General features: G+C 41.1%; 1 protein-coding gene across 1 annotated transcript in view; it reads right to left on the minus strand.

Annotated features, from left to right (window-relative positions):
- PDGFRL (platelet derived growth factor receptor like) overlaps positions 1–18,729 on the minus strand; it is a 673,754-nt gene extending 655,025 nt beyond the window's left edge. Inside the window, exon 1 of the mRNA XM_085642004.1 lies at positions 18,518–18,729. Within this exon, the coding sequence (XP_085498130.1) occupies positions 18,518–18,572 (55 nt within the window). The 5' untranslated portion in view covers positions 18,573–18,729. The remainder of the gene's footprint in view (positions 1–18,517) is intronic.
- Positions 18,730–18,940: the final 211 nt, after the last annotated feature.

The raw sequence follows: 18,940 nt of genomic DNA on the forward strand, positions 1-18,940 counted from the left end.
TGTAGCCGTTACAGGACTCGGGGACATGATCCCTTATCCTTAAAATGAATTAAAAAATATATAAGGAGGCAGGGTACGCACACCTTGAAACCCAGAGTCATATGTGGGCCCCTGTGATTCACTGACCACAACATGGACAACATGTTTTTGTAGCCATTACAGGACTTGGGTCATGGTACACATTAAAATGTTTTAAAGTGAAAGCCTGTTTCACACTCAACTAACAATTTGTGTGATCGCATTTCACTGTATCAAAATATGATTCAAAATACAATTGCAATCCAAAGAATGTATTTAACATAAGAACAAGGGGTCCTTGTAGGTGCCTGTACTTGTATCACAATGGTAGCATTAGACATAATCACCCTTTTCATGTTGTGGGTGCCTATACAGCCATCCCTAGCAATGTTTAATCTGTGGACTAGCAATAGAGAATATGGAATGTCTTTGCAAAGTTCTTATTATAAAATCTATTTTAGCTGAATTTCTTTAAATAAAGCATCATAGTGCATCCCAGACTTGTTGAGTGATGGTTTCTGATACCAGGCGCTAGGTCTGTCTTCATCAGGGTACTGCAAGCAAGATTCCTTACAAAAATGTATGTTTCGCATATCTTGTGAATCTGATGAGGTGGAGTGAACAGGACAAAATGTAGGCTCCTAAATTGGCCCTACCTTGTGTGCTTGCTAAATTGCTTGGTATATGTGAAGGATTGTGGGACTAATTTATAATTTTATTAGTGATTTGTAACAGGAGATTCTTTTATATGTCATGCATATGGGTTTACAATAACGACTGAAAAATCATTGCATATGGAAATTGTATGAATACTTGTTAATGGGAAACAAGGATAAGGTTTCTTGAGAAAACATGATACTCTATTTGCAAATTAACATATGTGTTTCTAATGTGCAATAGATTATATGCTGTGCCCCACTGCAGTGGAGTCATTCTGCCATGCTTGTAGCTGTCTTCTGTCATGGCTGCCTCGGTCTTTTGAAATGCTTCCTGTTTGCACCATGTGATGACACATGTATCCGATGAGTGCAGCACGAATTCATGTGACATGAAATACTTGGGGCACCTCAGATGCTGCTATTTTTTATTATTGATTTCTCAATGCTCTAAAATGATGGTAAAGGTAGCTTGATCAATGTTACAATGTTCCTTCAACAAATATAGTTTTCTTAAGGTGTCTGCATTAGAGGAGTTGCGAAATAGTTGAAGACTTATATACGTAGAATTGGTGCGAATTATTTGCCCAAAAATAACTGCTGTTTTAGAGGAACAACATTTTACCCTGAGAAAATAGAATCCAGGGGAGAATGACGTGGCTGTGGTAAGAACATTAGTGGAAGCGTGAGGGTTCATTGGCAACACTGCTGATAGATTGAGGGCCCAATTTGCAGCCTGTCAAAGGTCTGTGAAGAACTATGGCTGAAGGTCATAACAGAACTATGGCTGAAGGTCATAACAGAACTATGGCTGAAGGTCATAACAGAATAAGGGAAGTAATGGAAGTTGTAAAACAATTGTTACATCCAACGCCATAACGTATATTAGGGTTCGCAGAAACAAACCTGGGGAGTTGGTGAACGCATGACCAAAAAGCCGAGGTGGAAAGAATTAAAAGGTATGGGAAGGACAGACAGAAATCTAAAGAGCGGTGTAGGAAAAGTTGATATCAAAGTGGAAGTGACCAACATTTTGTCAACTTTGAGGGGTGGCATGCAACAAACGTTGTGTACAACAAGTATGCTGGTGGGATGGGCCATTGGCCAAGATGCTGTAAAATCTATGGTGATGAAATATGAGGATGGCAGAGGAGTTGAATGATGATTAGAAAGCCGTAATTCGCACAGCAGAAGTCATAAAGTTGAAGTTAAAGTGATTGAATCTAATATTCTGATGATGGATTTACGGTACAAATTGCCATCAGTCTCCAATGTGTGTTATGATAAAATGTTAACTGACAAGATAGATTGGAGAGACGTGACCACGTGCCTAAGGAGGTTACAGAGAGTATCCCATAGATGTATGTGGGTATTTTGAAACTAAGATACAATTTAAAAAAAAGATTTATGGAACTAAAAAAAGGGACCACAGTATTGAAATGACAGTATTACAAAATGATGAGTATAAAGTTGGACCCAAATGGCCTTATTTACAAGATTTCCCCCTCCTGCTGCGCTGCTGTATGGCAAAAGAAAAGGGCAGGAATGCGGCGTATCTGTCACATACAGCGCACTCCTGTCCTTTTCCCCTGGGGTGGTGCACAATGGGCTGCCATGCACCAACGCAGGCACCTTCCTGCCCTGATGCAAGGGTGCCTGCGTTGCAGGAGTGATTGTTTTTGGGCAGGAAGGGAAACCTTCCTACACAAAAACAATCACAAGAGCCTTTACCCCTTTCTATGTGTGCTGCAAAATGCAGCACACATAAAAAAATGAAAAACGAGGAGAAATAGAGGTATTTCTCCTTGTTGTGCCTCCCTGACGCCTCTCCTGGAGATGCAAATGTTTTTGGCAGTGCCTCAGTGTTACGATTCCTCGTAAATCTGGGGTAGTGTCAAAAAGACATGGGTGTTGCTGGGAATGCCCACAGCAACACCCACTGCACACCCTTTTAAAGCAGAAAACGGCGTTAAAGGAAAAGATATTTACCTGGCCACATTAAGGCACGCAAAGTGTCCTAGTGCTGCCTGGTAAATATAGAGCAAACCTTTGCGCCACCAGGGCATCGCAAAAAGTGAAACTCTGGTGGCACAGCCTCATTGTAAATGAGCCCAAAGAGTGTACTGCAAGTGAATCAGTGAAGAAGTGGCTGTCATCTGCTTTTTGCACTCTATAAAAGGCGAGCTTGGTGTTGGAACATTGTTCTCCAACTTCTAATTTCCAATATCCGTGCTTAATAAAAAAACAATCTTCCAATGGATTACTGCTTGGGTTACCAGTGAGCCTCCCAATTTATTCTTATAGTTAGATTACTTGGGTCTTTTCTTTGTTCCAGGAGGTACTGTAATTTGTTTTTCTTGACCTAAAGAAGGTTATGTTGGAAGGTACCATGGATTGGGTCTGAAGAAACAACGAAAGGATTTGATGTATTAACATTGTGATTCTTTGATTCCTAGAGACTATTTTATTCTGACTGAATGTTTTAGATAGAGGTCAGATAGCATGTCCAACCCATATTTGGAAAGAACCAATTTGAAAGATCTGATACTGTAGTGACCAGTTAAAATATTATTGTATAGCTGTTTCAAATTCCAAACTTAGACGACATAAGACTGTTTTAGAGGTAGCAACTTTGCAGGTAGGTATATTTTTCACTGAGAATATAAGTTGATTTAACCAGCTTCTGAAGATATATATGTTCTTTATATAATATGGGGAAGACATTCAGGGCCAATAAATAGATGATTAATCGATATTGATGATTCATCTGTCAGAAGACTACCTTGTACCAGTGTTTTGTTCTCTATCCACTTTCCTTGTCCTCCCAGAAGATCTAGATATCTCATGGTTATATTATGAGTGGCAGAGTTTTGGGTGGTCATGTCACTTTAATCGTCAGCAACATGGCGCTCCATCAGTAACTGCTTTCCCTATAATAAATGTAATCATGTCAACTAGTAATTTAAATAGGTCCTTCTGCTGTGTCTACAGCTCATTAAGATATGACTCACCCTCAAAGTCTCATAAGTTTTTACCATTGCCGATGCTTCACCATAGAGTACTTTAACTACATTCTATGAGATACAAGTCAACTTGTGGTAATCCCGAAATTCGGGTTAATGAAGAACATTACAAAACTTTGGTAAATTCTATGACCACGCATATTTCTCATTGTAAAACATTCTAGGCCTGATTGACAAATGTAACTTACACTTTTGTGTAAGTTTACAATTGTTTGCTATACACAAATGTATTTTACAAGTAGTGTCTTTACAACGGCGTAGTCTCCACACATAGAAAGATAGGGCTGTCCTATCTTTTATGTGTGTAAGGTAAAGGCATGTGGCTCTTAATGAGAACTACTGAAAGAAATCTAACACACTTTCTCAGTGAGTTTTAACTGACTATCCAACCCTTGTTCTTTATGATTCAGATTAGGCTAATGTATTACTACAAACCCTTCCTACAAAGACTCTCCTAACTCTTCAGGGGGTCCAAAATGTGGCAGTCAGGCTGATTATTGGATAGTCACATCTGCCCTGTCCTAAGAAATCATATTCAGTCACTTAGTGGAATTTCACATGGCATTCAAATGCATTGCCATAGATCTTAATATCCTGTTTCACTAAAAAGTGTGACCTGACATTATAGCCTTTTTTCTTATTTCATCTTCACCTTTCCCCTATCCATCACTGTCTTATGAAAAATCCCTTTTTAATTTGTTTGATAATGTTACATGTGTCACAGGCCGTGATGAATGTTAACTGAGTCCATGTTTGTGCGCTGCATCTGTTTTTGTGCACTCCCGAAGTGCTGGGCCTAGCACAAATGATTAAATACTTTAGACAAATATATCAACCTGTGAGTGTGCTAATTATAATACAGTTAGAGGATTTTCCAATAGGTTAAGGATTTGTGAGGAACAGTTCACCCGTGTTCAGTTTTTAAATGCTGAGATGCTTATCTATATGATGATAATTCTTATTCACTTGGTCTGTATGAAAACAGCACGTAATAAATTGCATTATAAAATAGCAGTATTTGTGCGTGCACAAATTTCGGCATGCAAGGTGGGCTTTGTTATATCACCTGCAGATTTAATAGATTCTTTGACATGTTTGTCTGACTTTTGACACACACTCCTAATCCATAACCCAATTGGAGAGGTGGCAGGCATCTGCCAGTTTTCCTGTTCTCCAAAAAGTTCATAGTTACCTTTTGGTGCTCAACACATATTGTTGTGACTCCATAAATATAAAGATAACATGACTAAAGTGCAGAAATCCTAAATGCCTCCATCTTAACATTTTGCATTGGCTCCCTTTGCACAAACAAATAATTGTCAAAACACTTATGCCATGTAGTTATCCATGCTAGATTTCTGTTTTTATTTTTTTCTACCCTTCGGCAATTTTCTTAAAGGGAGTAATTCAGTCTGCAGCTCAGGCTCGGTGCCATCCCAAAAATCTATTACTCAAGGGTTGGAGGCCGATGCTTCTTCATCAAGTGCCCATGCTTTGGAATTACCTCTGTATCTCTCAATGAATCTAAAACAATCATACCATTTTCTATAAACAACTGAAAACCTGACCCTTATCTCAACAGATAGACCAGTATCTTCCAAATTCTGATATTTTAAATTTCCATTCAATCAAGCAGTCATTTACAAAGATATTGCACAATTGTGTACATAACATGTAATATAACATCTAATTCTGTAGGCGAAATAAGACATGTAGCATGATCACCTTCCCTCATGTTTATATGCTAGAATATTGTATACAAAAATATAGACTGACATAAATGTATCCTTAATGTCTTTTTGTGAAATATCACCCCATTGGGTGTAGCTTTTCTTTTAGTAACTCATAATGGGCTATACTTTTGTACAAGCTGTTTAGAAAACAATACGTATGTCGGCCATTATTCTGACAACCCTCTTCTGGCTCTACATGCTGAAGACAGAGCTCTGTCTTCTTACAGATATATTCCATTTAACTTGCAGTATGTTGTATCATAAGCAAACTGTAGTTGCTGACTCTTGCCAGATCCTTGTTTTTTTATGTTTTGGTGTCTAGTGGTGTAGCCACTAGATGTTGAATACATTTTGCAGCAATGATTGCTGAGGTCTCAAGACACAAGGGAGTGATAAGACAAACTACTGTGTCCATTCTCATCATCTCTGGCACTCCTGCAAAATCGAGGCATTGCTGTAGAGAGCGCAAAATTAGAACTAAAACAAATATTTGTTTAAATAACATGGATGAGTCACAAATGGATAAATGCATTGTATTTTATCATAATGAAGTTTTAAAGTTGACATAAAAAGCCTCAACTCCATTTGCCTATGTTATGCTATGCATCATTTGAATGTGCTTTCTCGTTTTTCCCTGTCTGAGAGTTAAAATGTCCCTCAATATTTAAGAAATAGTGAGTTTAAGTTAGCATACGAAGGTTGCAATACTGATATTTTGAACTATAGCTTGATTGGGTTTAAAAAGGTTGCACTGTGAATTGTATTGATGTTTTCGTTTATGTAGTGTTTTTCCTTTCTTCGTCAATAGAAAAAATGTGCCCCCTTCTGTAGTGATGTTTATTTTTCACATAACAATTTATAAGCCCTCAGAAGAAGCCTGATGCTGCCGGAGGACCACACATATAATGTTTCAATGTACAAGATTGGAGACTTTGCTATCAGAAATGTGCCGTATTCATATTTTCAAGCAGGTATTGTTAAGTAATATAATGGCATTTCCACTTGTATGTAAGATAAAAGTCCTAATTCACTACTAATGTGTGAGCTTGTTGTATGTAGTGAAATCTTGGAATAATGATTTGCCATTATTAACATACCATTGGGAGTACAACACATGGTGCTACTTCACACCATGCTTAGGTCCTAATTCTCTGCTACTGAAATACACTACAACCAGGGTTTTCGGGATGGGAGACAGGTCTTTCACTTGCTGACCCTGAAGGCAGACACCATGTCAGTAATTTTCTTGATCCAATACTTAAAGATTTTTCATTATTCTCTGCTGTCTTTAAACTAAGTAGCCCTTAAGACTATTTTTTCTTTGATTTATTATTTACCTTGAGCTAGACTGTAATTGGTACTGGTTTCTATTGGCTATACTGAGTCACATTTGTTTGCATTTTAAGTATTTTAAATTGAATTGAGTAAACATTTGCAGCCTGGCCTTCTGTAGCGATTTCTAAATTTTACATAAACCTTCATGGTTTATATTTGAACATTATCCTGTCTGGATTTTCATGTGGATTTCCTTATATAGTTCTCTGGGTTTGCTGTAATCTTACGTCTAAGGTTCTCATCCTTTAGGACATACACATAGCAACAATCCATCTAATTGTCCCTTTTAATGGAAAAAGCCTGGACAATTTTTGGTAGCAGAGAATGGTTACAGGCAAATTACATGGTTTGACAAGTGGGGTAAAATATGGTGTAAATTATAATACAATTCTTAATGGCACATCTGCATTTCCTAAATTGATAGAGTTAGGTTTCCTTAGCCACAAGTCCTGGAATTGTGTGGATTGACCAGTTCTGATGAAGATGTTGGAAGTTCCAAGAAGTGAGCCTAAATAGGGCATGTCTTGCGTGCAGTGTGTGGTTTGTTATGCCACTTGTGAATATTTGTTTTACAGAGATGTGCATATTGCATTGTGGTGTGTTAGACCTTTTAGCCTTATCATGGTCATCCCCAAACATTTTGTCTCCACCATCCATTTTTTGATGAATTTCAGATTGCATTGTGGTGTGATAGACCTGTTAGCCTTATTGAGGTCTTCCCCCAAACTTTTTGTCTTCACCGTCTTATTTTTGCTGAATTTGTTTTTGTTGCATTAGGGCTCAGTGCACTTTTCCACTGCTAACCAGTGCTCTAATGCTTGTGCTCACTTTCTAAAACATGGTAAAATTGTATAACACCTATATCGCATACTTAATGTACTTAAAAAGTCCCCAGTAGAGTGATATACCATGCACACATGGCCTGTGAAGTAAATGATACTAGTGGGCTTGCAGCACATGTTGTGCCACCCACTTGTGTAGCCCCAAAATCATGGCACAGGCCTGTCATTGCAGTATGAATGCAGTTTTAAACTGCCAATTTGACTAGGCATAATAACTCTCTTGCCAAACCTTAAACTCCCCTTTTATTGCATATAAGTCACCCCTGGGTAACCCATTGGGCAGGGTGCATTGTAATTAAGATGTTGGTCGTGCACATTTGAGTTTTACATGTCCTGGTAATGAAAAGCCCCCAAATGTGTTTTTTAATACTGTGAGGCCTATTTCTCCCATAGGATAACACTGGGTTACCTTATGACATTTAATAAGTGCTAACATTTGATTGGGAACAGGTGAACACTTCATTTTTGGTATCTGAGAAATTGTAATAATTGTAATTTAAAATCCTCTTCAATGGTAACATCAGAATTTAAGTTACAATTTTGAAAATACCCATTTTGGAAAGTTGGCATTTTCCCACCCTATTTTGTGTCAGGCTGTACTGGGTCACATGACTGGGCGTATTTGGCAGTTGGACTTTGTTTATTCCTCCCATACAGCCACATAATAGAGGGATTAGGTGTGCTAGATGGACCATCACGGGCAGGATGGGGGCAGAGCTGGGCACAGCCCACTTGCAACTGAATAGGCTGTGCCCTGCCTTCACAGAAAGGATTTGCCACCAATGGGTTGCTCATGCAGCCATTTGGAGCCAGGGCTAGGGGGACAGAAATGGCAAGCACGACAAAGGAGCTTATCTAGAAACTTCTCCTACTTCAACAAAGGCACTAGGTATGCAAAATAGGACCCTCAGATCCACTCTTCAGTTCACTTTCGGACTAACTGCTGTTGTGGCCTGCTGTGTTTGCTGTGTACTGCAGAAGACTGTTTTGCTGCACCTGGAAGGACTGCTTTGCTGCCTGAAGTCTGCCTTGAACTTTCAGAGGCCTGCCCTGTCACTTAAGCCCTGTTCCACTCCATGAACCTAGGACTACCAGATTGACTCCAAGGGCTAGTTAGCTGGCCTCCTGATCAGAGCCTCATGCAAAGAAAAGACTCTAACCATCTTGAACTCACACCTGGATCCGGCCTGAGTTAGTCTGAACCCCCAAAGTGATGCCACTCCAGTCCTGGACTCTTGGTGGTATTAAAGGTGCCCAGATAGCCAAAATCCCAAAACTTGGGACTTTCAAACTTTTTGGCTAAAAACTGCTCTGAGAACCAAGAGGAGACCATGACCAACCTGCTAGTCCATCCGCCCAAGGTGCACTGCTGATCGGCCTGACTTTGCGGCAGCTCCTATTATATTCTCACTGCAGCAGCATATCCTGTTCAGCGGTCCTTTGGCAAAGGGGTATCCGGCTTCGTGGAACTCTTGCCAGCTACAGCCTTGAGTTTTGTTCCACTGGAGATTTTTGACTTCCAAAATAGAAACTCACTCCAAACATGGAAATCTTCACCGCGACTTCTGCCAGTGGCTCGCCAACAATGACACCTCCTCCTCGGACACCAGCTGCAGACTTGCCCCGCTGAACTTTATCTTCTCTGACAACTTTTTGCTGAAATTGCTTCTAAATCCAAGGGTAAGCACCGACCTGGCCCAATCCACTTCTTGTATCCAACAATAACTCCATCATGGTTGGCCATATTTTCAGAATATGACCCAGTCTTGCGTGACTAGATATTGCAGGTTGTTGCTTTGTCATTTTGGTGTCAAATAGTTTATAATTTATTAGAACATTGGAATGTTGGGAGCTCCATTGAAGACAATGGAGTGCTCCATGCTTTTACTGGCTGGTAAAGGCCCGCAAAGCAACATTCCAATGTTGTTTTCACAGGCCTCTTGGAGCCCGAGCGAATTTAAACCACTTGAACTCCGAGAGGCCTTGGTTTTATTTGTTGGAACATTCTGCCCTCTAGTGGCAGAATGTTCTAATAGCCTTATAGCCCTTCGTAGCTTGGCTATACCGGCTATGAAAGTCCTGCTCCCTTGTTAAAGTCCCTTCGGCTCGGGTCTTTAACGCTGAAGCGGTCTATTAATAGCCGGTATAGCCCGCTACGGCGGGCTATAAGGCTATAATAAAATGTACTCTATTTTTCTAAATTGGTGTGGGGTTTTCATATGTTGTGTTTTCACTTTATTACTGTTTATATACTGCACAAGTACTACACACATTGCCTCTAAGTCAAGCCTGACAGTGTCTGTGAGGGAATCTTGCTTTGTTGCTACTACAGTTTCTACCTGTTCTGTAACTGTTTGTTGTACCTATTTCGTGTTTGCGCTTGACCTGCTCCTACTTCAGCTGCTACCTGTCCTGTACCTGTTCGTTGTTCCTATTTTGTGTTTGATCTGGCTCCACTGCTACCTGTCCTGTATTTGTTCTTTGTACCTATTTTGCATGTGCGAGGGAACTTTGAACTGCTGCTATTGTTGCTGCTACCTGTCCTGTACATATTCTTTGTACCTTTTTTGTGTTTTGTGGTTGAAATGCTGCTACTGCTACCTGCTTTGTGCGTGTTCTTGGCACCTATTTTATGTTTGTTTGGAACCTTGCACTGCTGCTACCCGCTGTGTGCCTCTTTGTTATACACATTTTGTGTCTGTGAGGAAACCTTGCACGACTGCTGCCACCTGCTGTGTACCTGTTAGTTGTCCATATTTTGTGTCTGTGAGGAAACCTTGCACTGCTGCTGCCACCTGCTGTGTACCTGTTAGTTGTCCATATTTTGTGTCTGTGAGGAAACCTTGCACTGCTGCTGCCACCTGCTGTGTGCCTGTTAGTTGTCCATATTTTGTGTCTGTGAGGAAACCTTGCACTGCTGCTGCCACCTGCTGTGTACCTGTTAGTTGTCCATATTTTGTGTCTGTGAGGAAACCTTGCACTGCTGCTGCCACCTGCTGTGTGCCTGTTAGTTGTCCATATTTTGTGTCTGTGAGGAAACCTTGCACTGCTGCTGCCACCTGCTGTGTACCTGTTAGTTGTCCATATTTTGTGTCTGTGAGGGAACCTTGCACTGCTGCTGCCACCTGCTGTGTACCTGTTAGTTGTCCATATTTTGTGTCTGTGAGGAAACCTTGCACTGCTGCTGCCACCTGCTGTGTGCCTGTTAGTTGTCCATATTTTGTGTCTGTGAGGAAACCTTGCACTGCTGCTGCCACCTGCTGTGTGCCTGTTAGTTGTCCATATTTTGTGTCTGTGAGGGAAATTTCAGTTGCTGCTATTGCAGCCGTTATCTACCATGTACTGGTTCTTAGTACCTATTTGTGTCTGTGCGGGAACCTTGCACTGCTTCTGCTCTCTGGCTTGTACCTGCCCTTTGTACCTATGAGCTGCTGGTACTGATGCTGCTACCTGCCATGTACCTGTTCTTTGTACCTATTTTGTTTCTGACAAACTTTGCACTGTTGCTACAACCTGCCCTGTACCTCGGTTGTGTCTGTAAGGGAACCTTAAACTGCTGCTACTGCTACCCGTCCTGCACCTATTCTTTGCACCTATTCTGTGCCTGAATGAACCTTGCACTGCTGCTACTGCTGCTGATACCTGCCCGGTTGCTGTTCTTCGTTCGAGATATTTCCTCTGCTCATGCTCTATGCTGCAACCAAGTTGTCTGTAAGTGAAGTCAGGTTAAAAGTGTTTTCACTTATCAAAGGTCATTTTTTTTTTCTTTACCAATGATTGTTATTTCAAACCCATTGCATATCTTCAAATAGTGTGTAGCTGGAAAGGGCATTTTGCATCCCAATTTCAAATGTACATCCTCTTCTAGTCTACAGTAATGTTTATAAATCTAATCACTGTGACGTGCATGGGTGAATTGTATATATTTGTGCACGTTATGGTATTGGCAAAACGCCAAAAAGTACATTTGTTAATTGCGAAAAACTTTTATTTCCAGGTCTAGTCCTATTTGCACTGATTGTGTTCAAGTGGACAATGTGCAGGCTGAGAGTAAGTAGTAGATGTGCAATTTGTCCTCCACAAGGAGAAATCCCATCCTTTATACCCTCTAAATCTGTAAGGTTTGGGTGAACGTTCCAAAACTATGGGCCAGGCTTACAGATAAACTTGGAACTCTGCACCCAGAACGTACAAATTTGCATGCGTGAAGAGCTGCACATTTAAGGAATTTGCAAATGTTTCAAATAGCATACTGGAAGGTTCATTACAATTTCCCGTACTCAGGAGTCCTCATATTCAAAAACCTTTGGAAATGTACACTTTCAACCATACAAAGTGCTTTCTGCATTTGTACAGGGAAATGCCACAACATGCGTGCAAGAAAACCTTTTGTTACCCTGTGAGGAATTTCCTCTCCCCGGACACACACTTCAATTGGAAGTGTTTCTTTGCCATTCCTAACCTGGAAACGGACTGGTTCATAGGAAAAAGTTTGTGAATATCACACCTCCTGGGCTGTGGATGTTTTTATCTTGCCAATATAGTTCCATCTTCAATTGCCAACTTCCAGCCCCTGTCACATGATTTATTCTTGCACAATAATACACCATCATACGGTGATAATATAGAGGGGCAAACTGAATTACAGGCACATGTTCACCTCTTGTGAATTCCTTGTACTTGAAATCAAGGCATTTGTGTGTAGCGTGGGAATGCCACTGATCAAGTCCGCAGACTGCGATTCTGTGATTCAAGGTCTGCTAATTGTGGGCAGAGATGACACTTTTATAGGCAGTCGGTGCACTTTTTATTTGACAAGCACTTTAAATGGAAAGATTCACGGTTATGGAGCTTTAATTCGTGTAATTTTCCGATGTTCCATGAAACGGGACATTTGGAAACAGATGCGTCACGCTGTAAGAGTTAGCACATGTATAACCACATGGAGCACTGCCGGAATCTAAGGCTGATGGTTTCAACGGAAATATTTGCTCATAATGACGCAGACATGCCCTGTAACTGCAACAACTAAAAAAGACAATGTCTCTCTCCTTATGCGAAGCACGACTAGACAGAGAGGCAACAGTGGGCAGGAAAGAGCTACCTATCTACTATTACTTCAAATGTTGTTAGGATATAGTGCATGGAAGCTTGAAAACCCTCTACAACTCCTGTTTATAATTCCCTACTAGAGGGGACTTCTGCCACACCTAGTCGCCTGTCTGAAGGACGGAAGTAACTGCCCACTTGAATAACTTAGCATAACTGAGCTCTGATGTTAAAATACCTGCTGGAAGGGCCAGAAGACAAAGTGAAGGGCAGGACATAATTAATGCTACAATTAAAAAAATCGAAACGGAAAGGCGACTTTTCCTTCTTCTGCGGTGTAGATAAACAGTGATAAGCAAAAGGAGATATTTATGGCAACATGTATTTGTTGCACACATTAGGTAACTATAGAAAAGATGGGTTCTCTCTGTGTGTCTCGATACACTCCCAGCTAAATAAAGCATTAAAAAGTGACTCATTAAACTGATTCTAATATCTTTTTGTAACAAATATATAACTGCTTCTTTGGTGTGTTTCATTTTGCAGTAGAGATTCTACTGGTGTAATTCATGTTTGCAAACAAGCTATCTCTTTCATATGGAAGAGCCAGGTGCCCAGGATTTAGGTGATTTGTGGGAAAGGTGATAGTGTGGTCAGTTTTAAAACAATCAATTTCCCTGCCATACATGATAAGGGTATTGCAAGTCACCTTAGAGTTCCATGACCTTATAAAGGAACCCGGCCTGCGGCTTTGATCCTCTATGATGTCATGGAACTCCTCAGTGACTTGTAATATCCTTATAATGTACAGATGTACACATGACTGTACTGTACAATTATTATAGGAGTCTGAATATTAAGTTTACCTCTCAGTTAACAAGGGTCGTCATTGAAACATATTCTAGTGAGTTACTTACTCTATCTGATTGGACTCCCCCCAACTCCACTGTCAAGCTCTATTTTTCATTCGAATTGACCCGAAAGGTGTGATTCATCGGTTTAAAAAACACTCCTCAATCAATAAATGATTTGCAATAGGCGCTGCTATGTTGCGTTTCGGAAACGATATCAACCATAGATAGAGTAACAGGATATGTTTAGTAGCTGACAAACGTGAACTAAAGTGAAGTTACATGTCACTCTACAATAGGAACTGGATTATTGTCGGAACTCTGAGTTGTTGAATGAGAAAGAGATTTCATGCGATGTTATGCATTATAATGTCCACTATTACTAATAGACTTTTTTTATCTGATAGTAAATGTTCCTACCATTGAATGTTGGATACAGATATTTGTTTTGTTCCCTACGTTTACCTTGTTCGGTCTTGCTTACCCAGTTCAGTGCACCAGGACTATCAAATAACCCCTTCCCAAATGTGTTCTGGAAGGGAGATGATGCCTGTATGAAGCATGTCCTGATGCAATATGGAAGTCCAAGAATGGTGACACATCCAATGGAAGCCCTTGTGCATGTATAACGAATGGAATAGACAGCGGCCTCTGCTAGCAAATCATCTAGTTATCAAGCACAGTCAAATAACTAAAGACTTGATGACAACCCTACTCATTACCTTTTCAATACGCTCGTACAGATAAACGCTTGATGGAACATGATAAAACGGAACCTCTAGCTCAAACTTTAGACCCCTTACATTACTATTGTGCAATCATGCCGCCATATTGTTCAGGCTCAATCTCCCTTAAACCAGTCAGCTGTACGAATCAGTAAGTTACCTACCTTTAAAACAAGGGACGGGAAAAAAATATAAAATACATATTTTGCATAAATCTGAAAGCCATTAATATTTGAAACTGGGGAAGCGCTTGATGGTGCCTGTCATATGGTTACCACTAAGCTCGTATGTGACAGCCAAGGGCGCTATAGTACCACCATAAACACATTTGTCTTCTCAAAATACGATGATCCCCAGCAAACATTGTGCAATGACTAAGGGTTTAGACTTGGCTTTTGTACTGTGAATGATCATACAGGCACACGTATATGCAAGGAGCGTGAACACATGCACACCTAAAGACACCCATTTTCACAAAGTACAATAGGCTACACACATGCACACAGACAGCACTATCAGAATCAATGCACACCGAGCAGCAACCATACATTAGCATATACAAAAGAGGAAAGGAAATGATGTGCATTATGTTGGGGAAGGGCGATAAGCAGCAGGGGAACACAGGCTTACATGTGTCAGGGGAGCATTGAGTGATGAGTCATAGCGGTACACTGAGTCATGTTTCTCAGGAGAGTATGGAGCAAAACTTGGTGGTCTTCCACCAACATAATTCTACTAACGGTAACTTATTCTCTAACCTCCATACTTTACTTAGGTACTAGACACGTGACTGAATCAAGTAAGCGACATGGTTCTCAGGAACCGGTGTTTGTTAAGCTGATCTTAAAGGGCATACCTATGCAGCCTGTGACATAATTAATGTTTTAAAGCTAATACTTTGTGCTTTATGCTGTGTGATGGTAGCACTTGTGTGTCTTTGCAGTGATCACATGTGCTGGGTTGCTATCTGCTCTCCAATAATCTTTACTCATAATACTGATGTTGGACTGTCGCCCAAGGAGTCATTGCAATGGTGTTCAACGCTAGCTAATTCTGTGATTTTTCCTTAGTTCTTCTGCCAATGCACGAAAACGCCTGTATAAATAGATTTTCTATCCTTTCCCTGAATGTGAGAGTCAATCTGGCTACGGACTTTAGAAAATAATAGGAATTAGTAGATTGCTTATTATTAGGGATCCTCATGAATGCCGGGGGACTCATACGGGATGGTAACATTAGCAGAAACATGTTGACAGTTTAAAAAAACACAAGGATCTGCAATTTACAGACCCTTGTGTATCCAGGTTTTATTGAAGCGACTAGGAAGCAGGAATAAAACTTATTAGCATCTCTGGCCATCTCTGGCCAAATGTTTAACATTGTAAGGTCGCAGTCCACCTGACTTTTAGGAAGATGTTCAAGCTAAAAAAATAATACCACCTCTTAACGAGCACCAGGTGCGCCCATGGCATTGACCATGTGTATGGTTTGTGGTGAGGAGCGGGCCAATGATGAAGCACTGTGTTGTGCTACTTTGTATTTACTATATCAGAAAAAACCAAGCAAAGTGGCTTAGTAAATGCCAAAAAGGGTTTTTGCATCGGGCTGCACCACAAAAGTGATGCAATCCCGATGAAAAATCATAGTATATTTGGGTCCTTCTGTGTATAAGAGCTCTTTCCGAAAAGGAAATCTGCAGGAAGTGTGGAAGGTAATGTTGGGTAAGTAAAACCAAACAAATATCTTTATGATGATCGACAGTTGTGGGATACAGGACGGTCCCCTCTGTATGTGGGGATTACTTCACTTTTCTGGCATCACTGTAATTTACTAAAATTTAAGCCGAGACAAGCCCAAATGACAGCTGTGGAAGGGGCTTTGAAAGAGCTACACTAAAGAGATTGCTTTTGCAGACTATTCATTTTATTTATTTTGGATTTTTGGATAGAATGGACAAGACTCAAGGGTGGCAGAGCTTTTCATAAAATCAGTTTCACAAATCTCAGTCAGATTATGCAAAAGAAGGATGGTGGTAAACATTTATTTTTGGACTGCTTAAGCTGTCTGAATGACAAACCTTTTAAAAAGAACATGCAAAAAGACCATTTTAAGCCTCTTTGCCTTCTACCTTGAGTTTAACTTAGGCGACTATGTATTTGGTGTTTTTGAAAGGGGACTGCGATTAGTGGACTTTTAATTTGATAAAATGTTTGGACACATTTCAGGCATAAATATGAATATTGTATTTAAGCACGCATTTGTATTCTTTTAGGGCACATAATATAATCTGGTGCTATTTAAAAACCATCCTTACAACTTTCAACCAAGCACTCGCTGTTTTTCAGGAGGTTTGTGTGTCAATAATTATTGAAGAGGATTTTAAGAGGAATCACTCCACTCCCAAATGTGTATGCTAGAATCATCAGTGAGTTGAAGGCACCCATTCTGACTGATATCAGTTGTCTCCCTACCCTATACTTGTTGTTTTAGAAGGACTCTCACCCACTAGCATTCCTAATCATCTATTGGAATTCTTAATCATCAAGTTCTCACCCACATACTTTCGGTATGTAGGCGGGCTCAACCTTGACCATCAAGGGAGCACTTGTTACTAAGCGAAGGGATCTAAATGTAAAATTGCTTATGGGTACCCTAATAGTTGCCAAACCATTTATTCCAGGGTCCACTGTCATGATTAAAACAAGCATTGGCATAGCGAATAGGTCTCGCCTTTGGGACCTTATAAGTGTTTAGCCATGCAACAGTTGCATAACTAAATACTTATAAGGTCCCAAAAGCGAGACCTATTGGCTATGCCAAGCGGCCGTGAAAGTTAAAAAGTGATCGCGATCACGATCAAACATCAAAGCGGACGTCCGGCCGCGAAAGTGAAAGTAATCGCGGTAAAGCGATGCGCGCAAAGAGGATGCTCATTGAGAAATGAATCGACTCCAGCATCTGATGGGCGCCATGCTTCAGCCAAATATACAGCCAAACCGATCCGCTGGATTTCTGCAGGTCCTACTAAGATCCCAACACAAACCCAGTTGGGGTTGTACTTACAACACACCATTTGTGTAGAAAATAAGGGAGTGTAATTCACTCAATCCTCCATGCCACACATACAAACTGATCCGAGTAATTTTCTCCGCCTTTCTGAAGGTCAAAAAGGACACCCACAGCCTCAGTGTTGCAGTGTTGCCATGACGCGAGGGTGCCTGCGCTGGAGCATGGCAGCCAATTGTGCGCCAGCGCAGGGTAGGCACATGGATGTGTCGTATTGTTGTTAATAGGGCGCATCCCTGTGGTTTTAAAAAGATGCAGCTCGGCGCAGCAAAATGGCTTTCAGCGCTGCGTTATTTTGTAGTAAATGAGGCCCACGGTGTTTTGCACAACACTTGTGCATTACCAAATGGAGGAACATATATTGCCACTTCAGCAACATCACATAGGATGGAGTGGTTTTATGTGGAAACTCCTCTGTATTATGTCATAGGGAGAAATGACCTTGTAATGACACTTGTGCATCCATCGGTGTTCGGTGCAGCAGCACTTCCACATTATGACGTATGGAGAAGCGATCTTCTGTACATTACCACATTGGATTGTCACTTAGGGGCGATTACCTTGTGGCTTTACACGTGCATGATGATAGTGGGATATCATGTAGCCTCACTTCTGAAAAACGATCTGGAGAAGTGTCCCACAGAAAGAAGTGCTCTTATGCAGCACCACTTGTGCACTGCCCTCCTGGGTGCAGCGAGTCAGTTACCATGAGCTGCCATTGTCAATACTGCAGAGCCCCCCGCTGGGTGTGAACTTTTACCCCACCCTCCAATATTAACTGCAGCGCAGTGTATCATTTACTGCATTTAAACACCATTGGGCCCACATTCCCTATTATCATCGAACGTCAATCACGCCTATGAAAGTAAGAACTACGATGCATCCGAGCAAGTACTGCATTAATACAGAATGTCATAATATAAGTTAGAATGACATAAATCATGACCTCGCGCAAACTGCTAGACATGGTTGGTGAAAACAATACTAATATAGTGAATGCTCCTCACAGTGCATCGCTTGTACATATGCTGACAGGGTGTAAACTATATACTCATACTTTGATTCAGAAGATTGATTTACTGCTAATTACATACAATGCATTCTGCAAGGTAACGGACATACCGGAAGCAGCCCTCGGTCACTTCAGACAAACCGCACTGTGTCCGAGACGGCCTCTCCCACCCTCCCCTGACCCACTGACAGCTCCTCCGTCACTCACCATTTTGAAGCGCTTCGTGCAGCAGGAAGAGGCTGAGAAGGAGCCAGAACTTCATGGTGGGGGGATCTGTCAGCCCACAAGCTTTAATGCCCGCTCCGGCTGCAAGCTCCACTCCTCGGAAGCCCACACGGTCGATGCGCAAAAGATTCCCCTGCCGCTTCCACAGGGTGCCGCAAAGCAGGGCTGCAAGGAATGTGGTTGGCTGGTTTGTATTTTCCATGGAATGGAGAGAGACTGTTGCCAAGATCAAGTTTCAGTGAAAACTGGGAAAGCCTTGAAAGAAAAACATTTTTCATAAGTTAGCGAGAGCTGTCTGCTCTCTGCTGGCTGCCTGCAAAAAATGTGCCGTAGCTTTCCCAGGGCATTCCTGGCTGGGGAAGACACGGGTGCGCACACCACAGCCACTTTTATCACCCACAGACC

Source organism: Triturus cristatus, chromosome 2_2, assembly GCF_964204655.1.
Source record: "Triturus cristatus chromosome 2_2, aTriCri1.1, whole genome shotgun sequence".
NCBI lineage: Eukaryota > Metazoa > Chordata > Amphibia > Caudata > Salamandridae > Triturus > Triturus cristatus.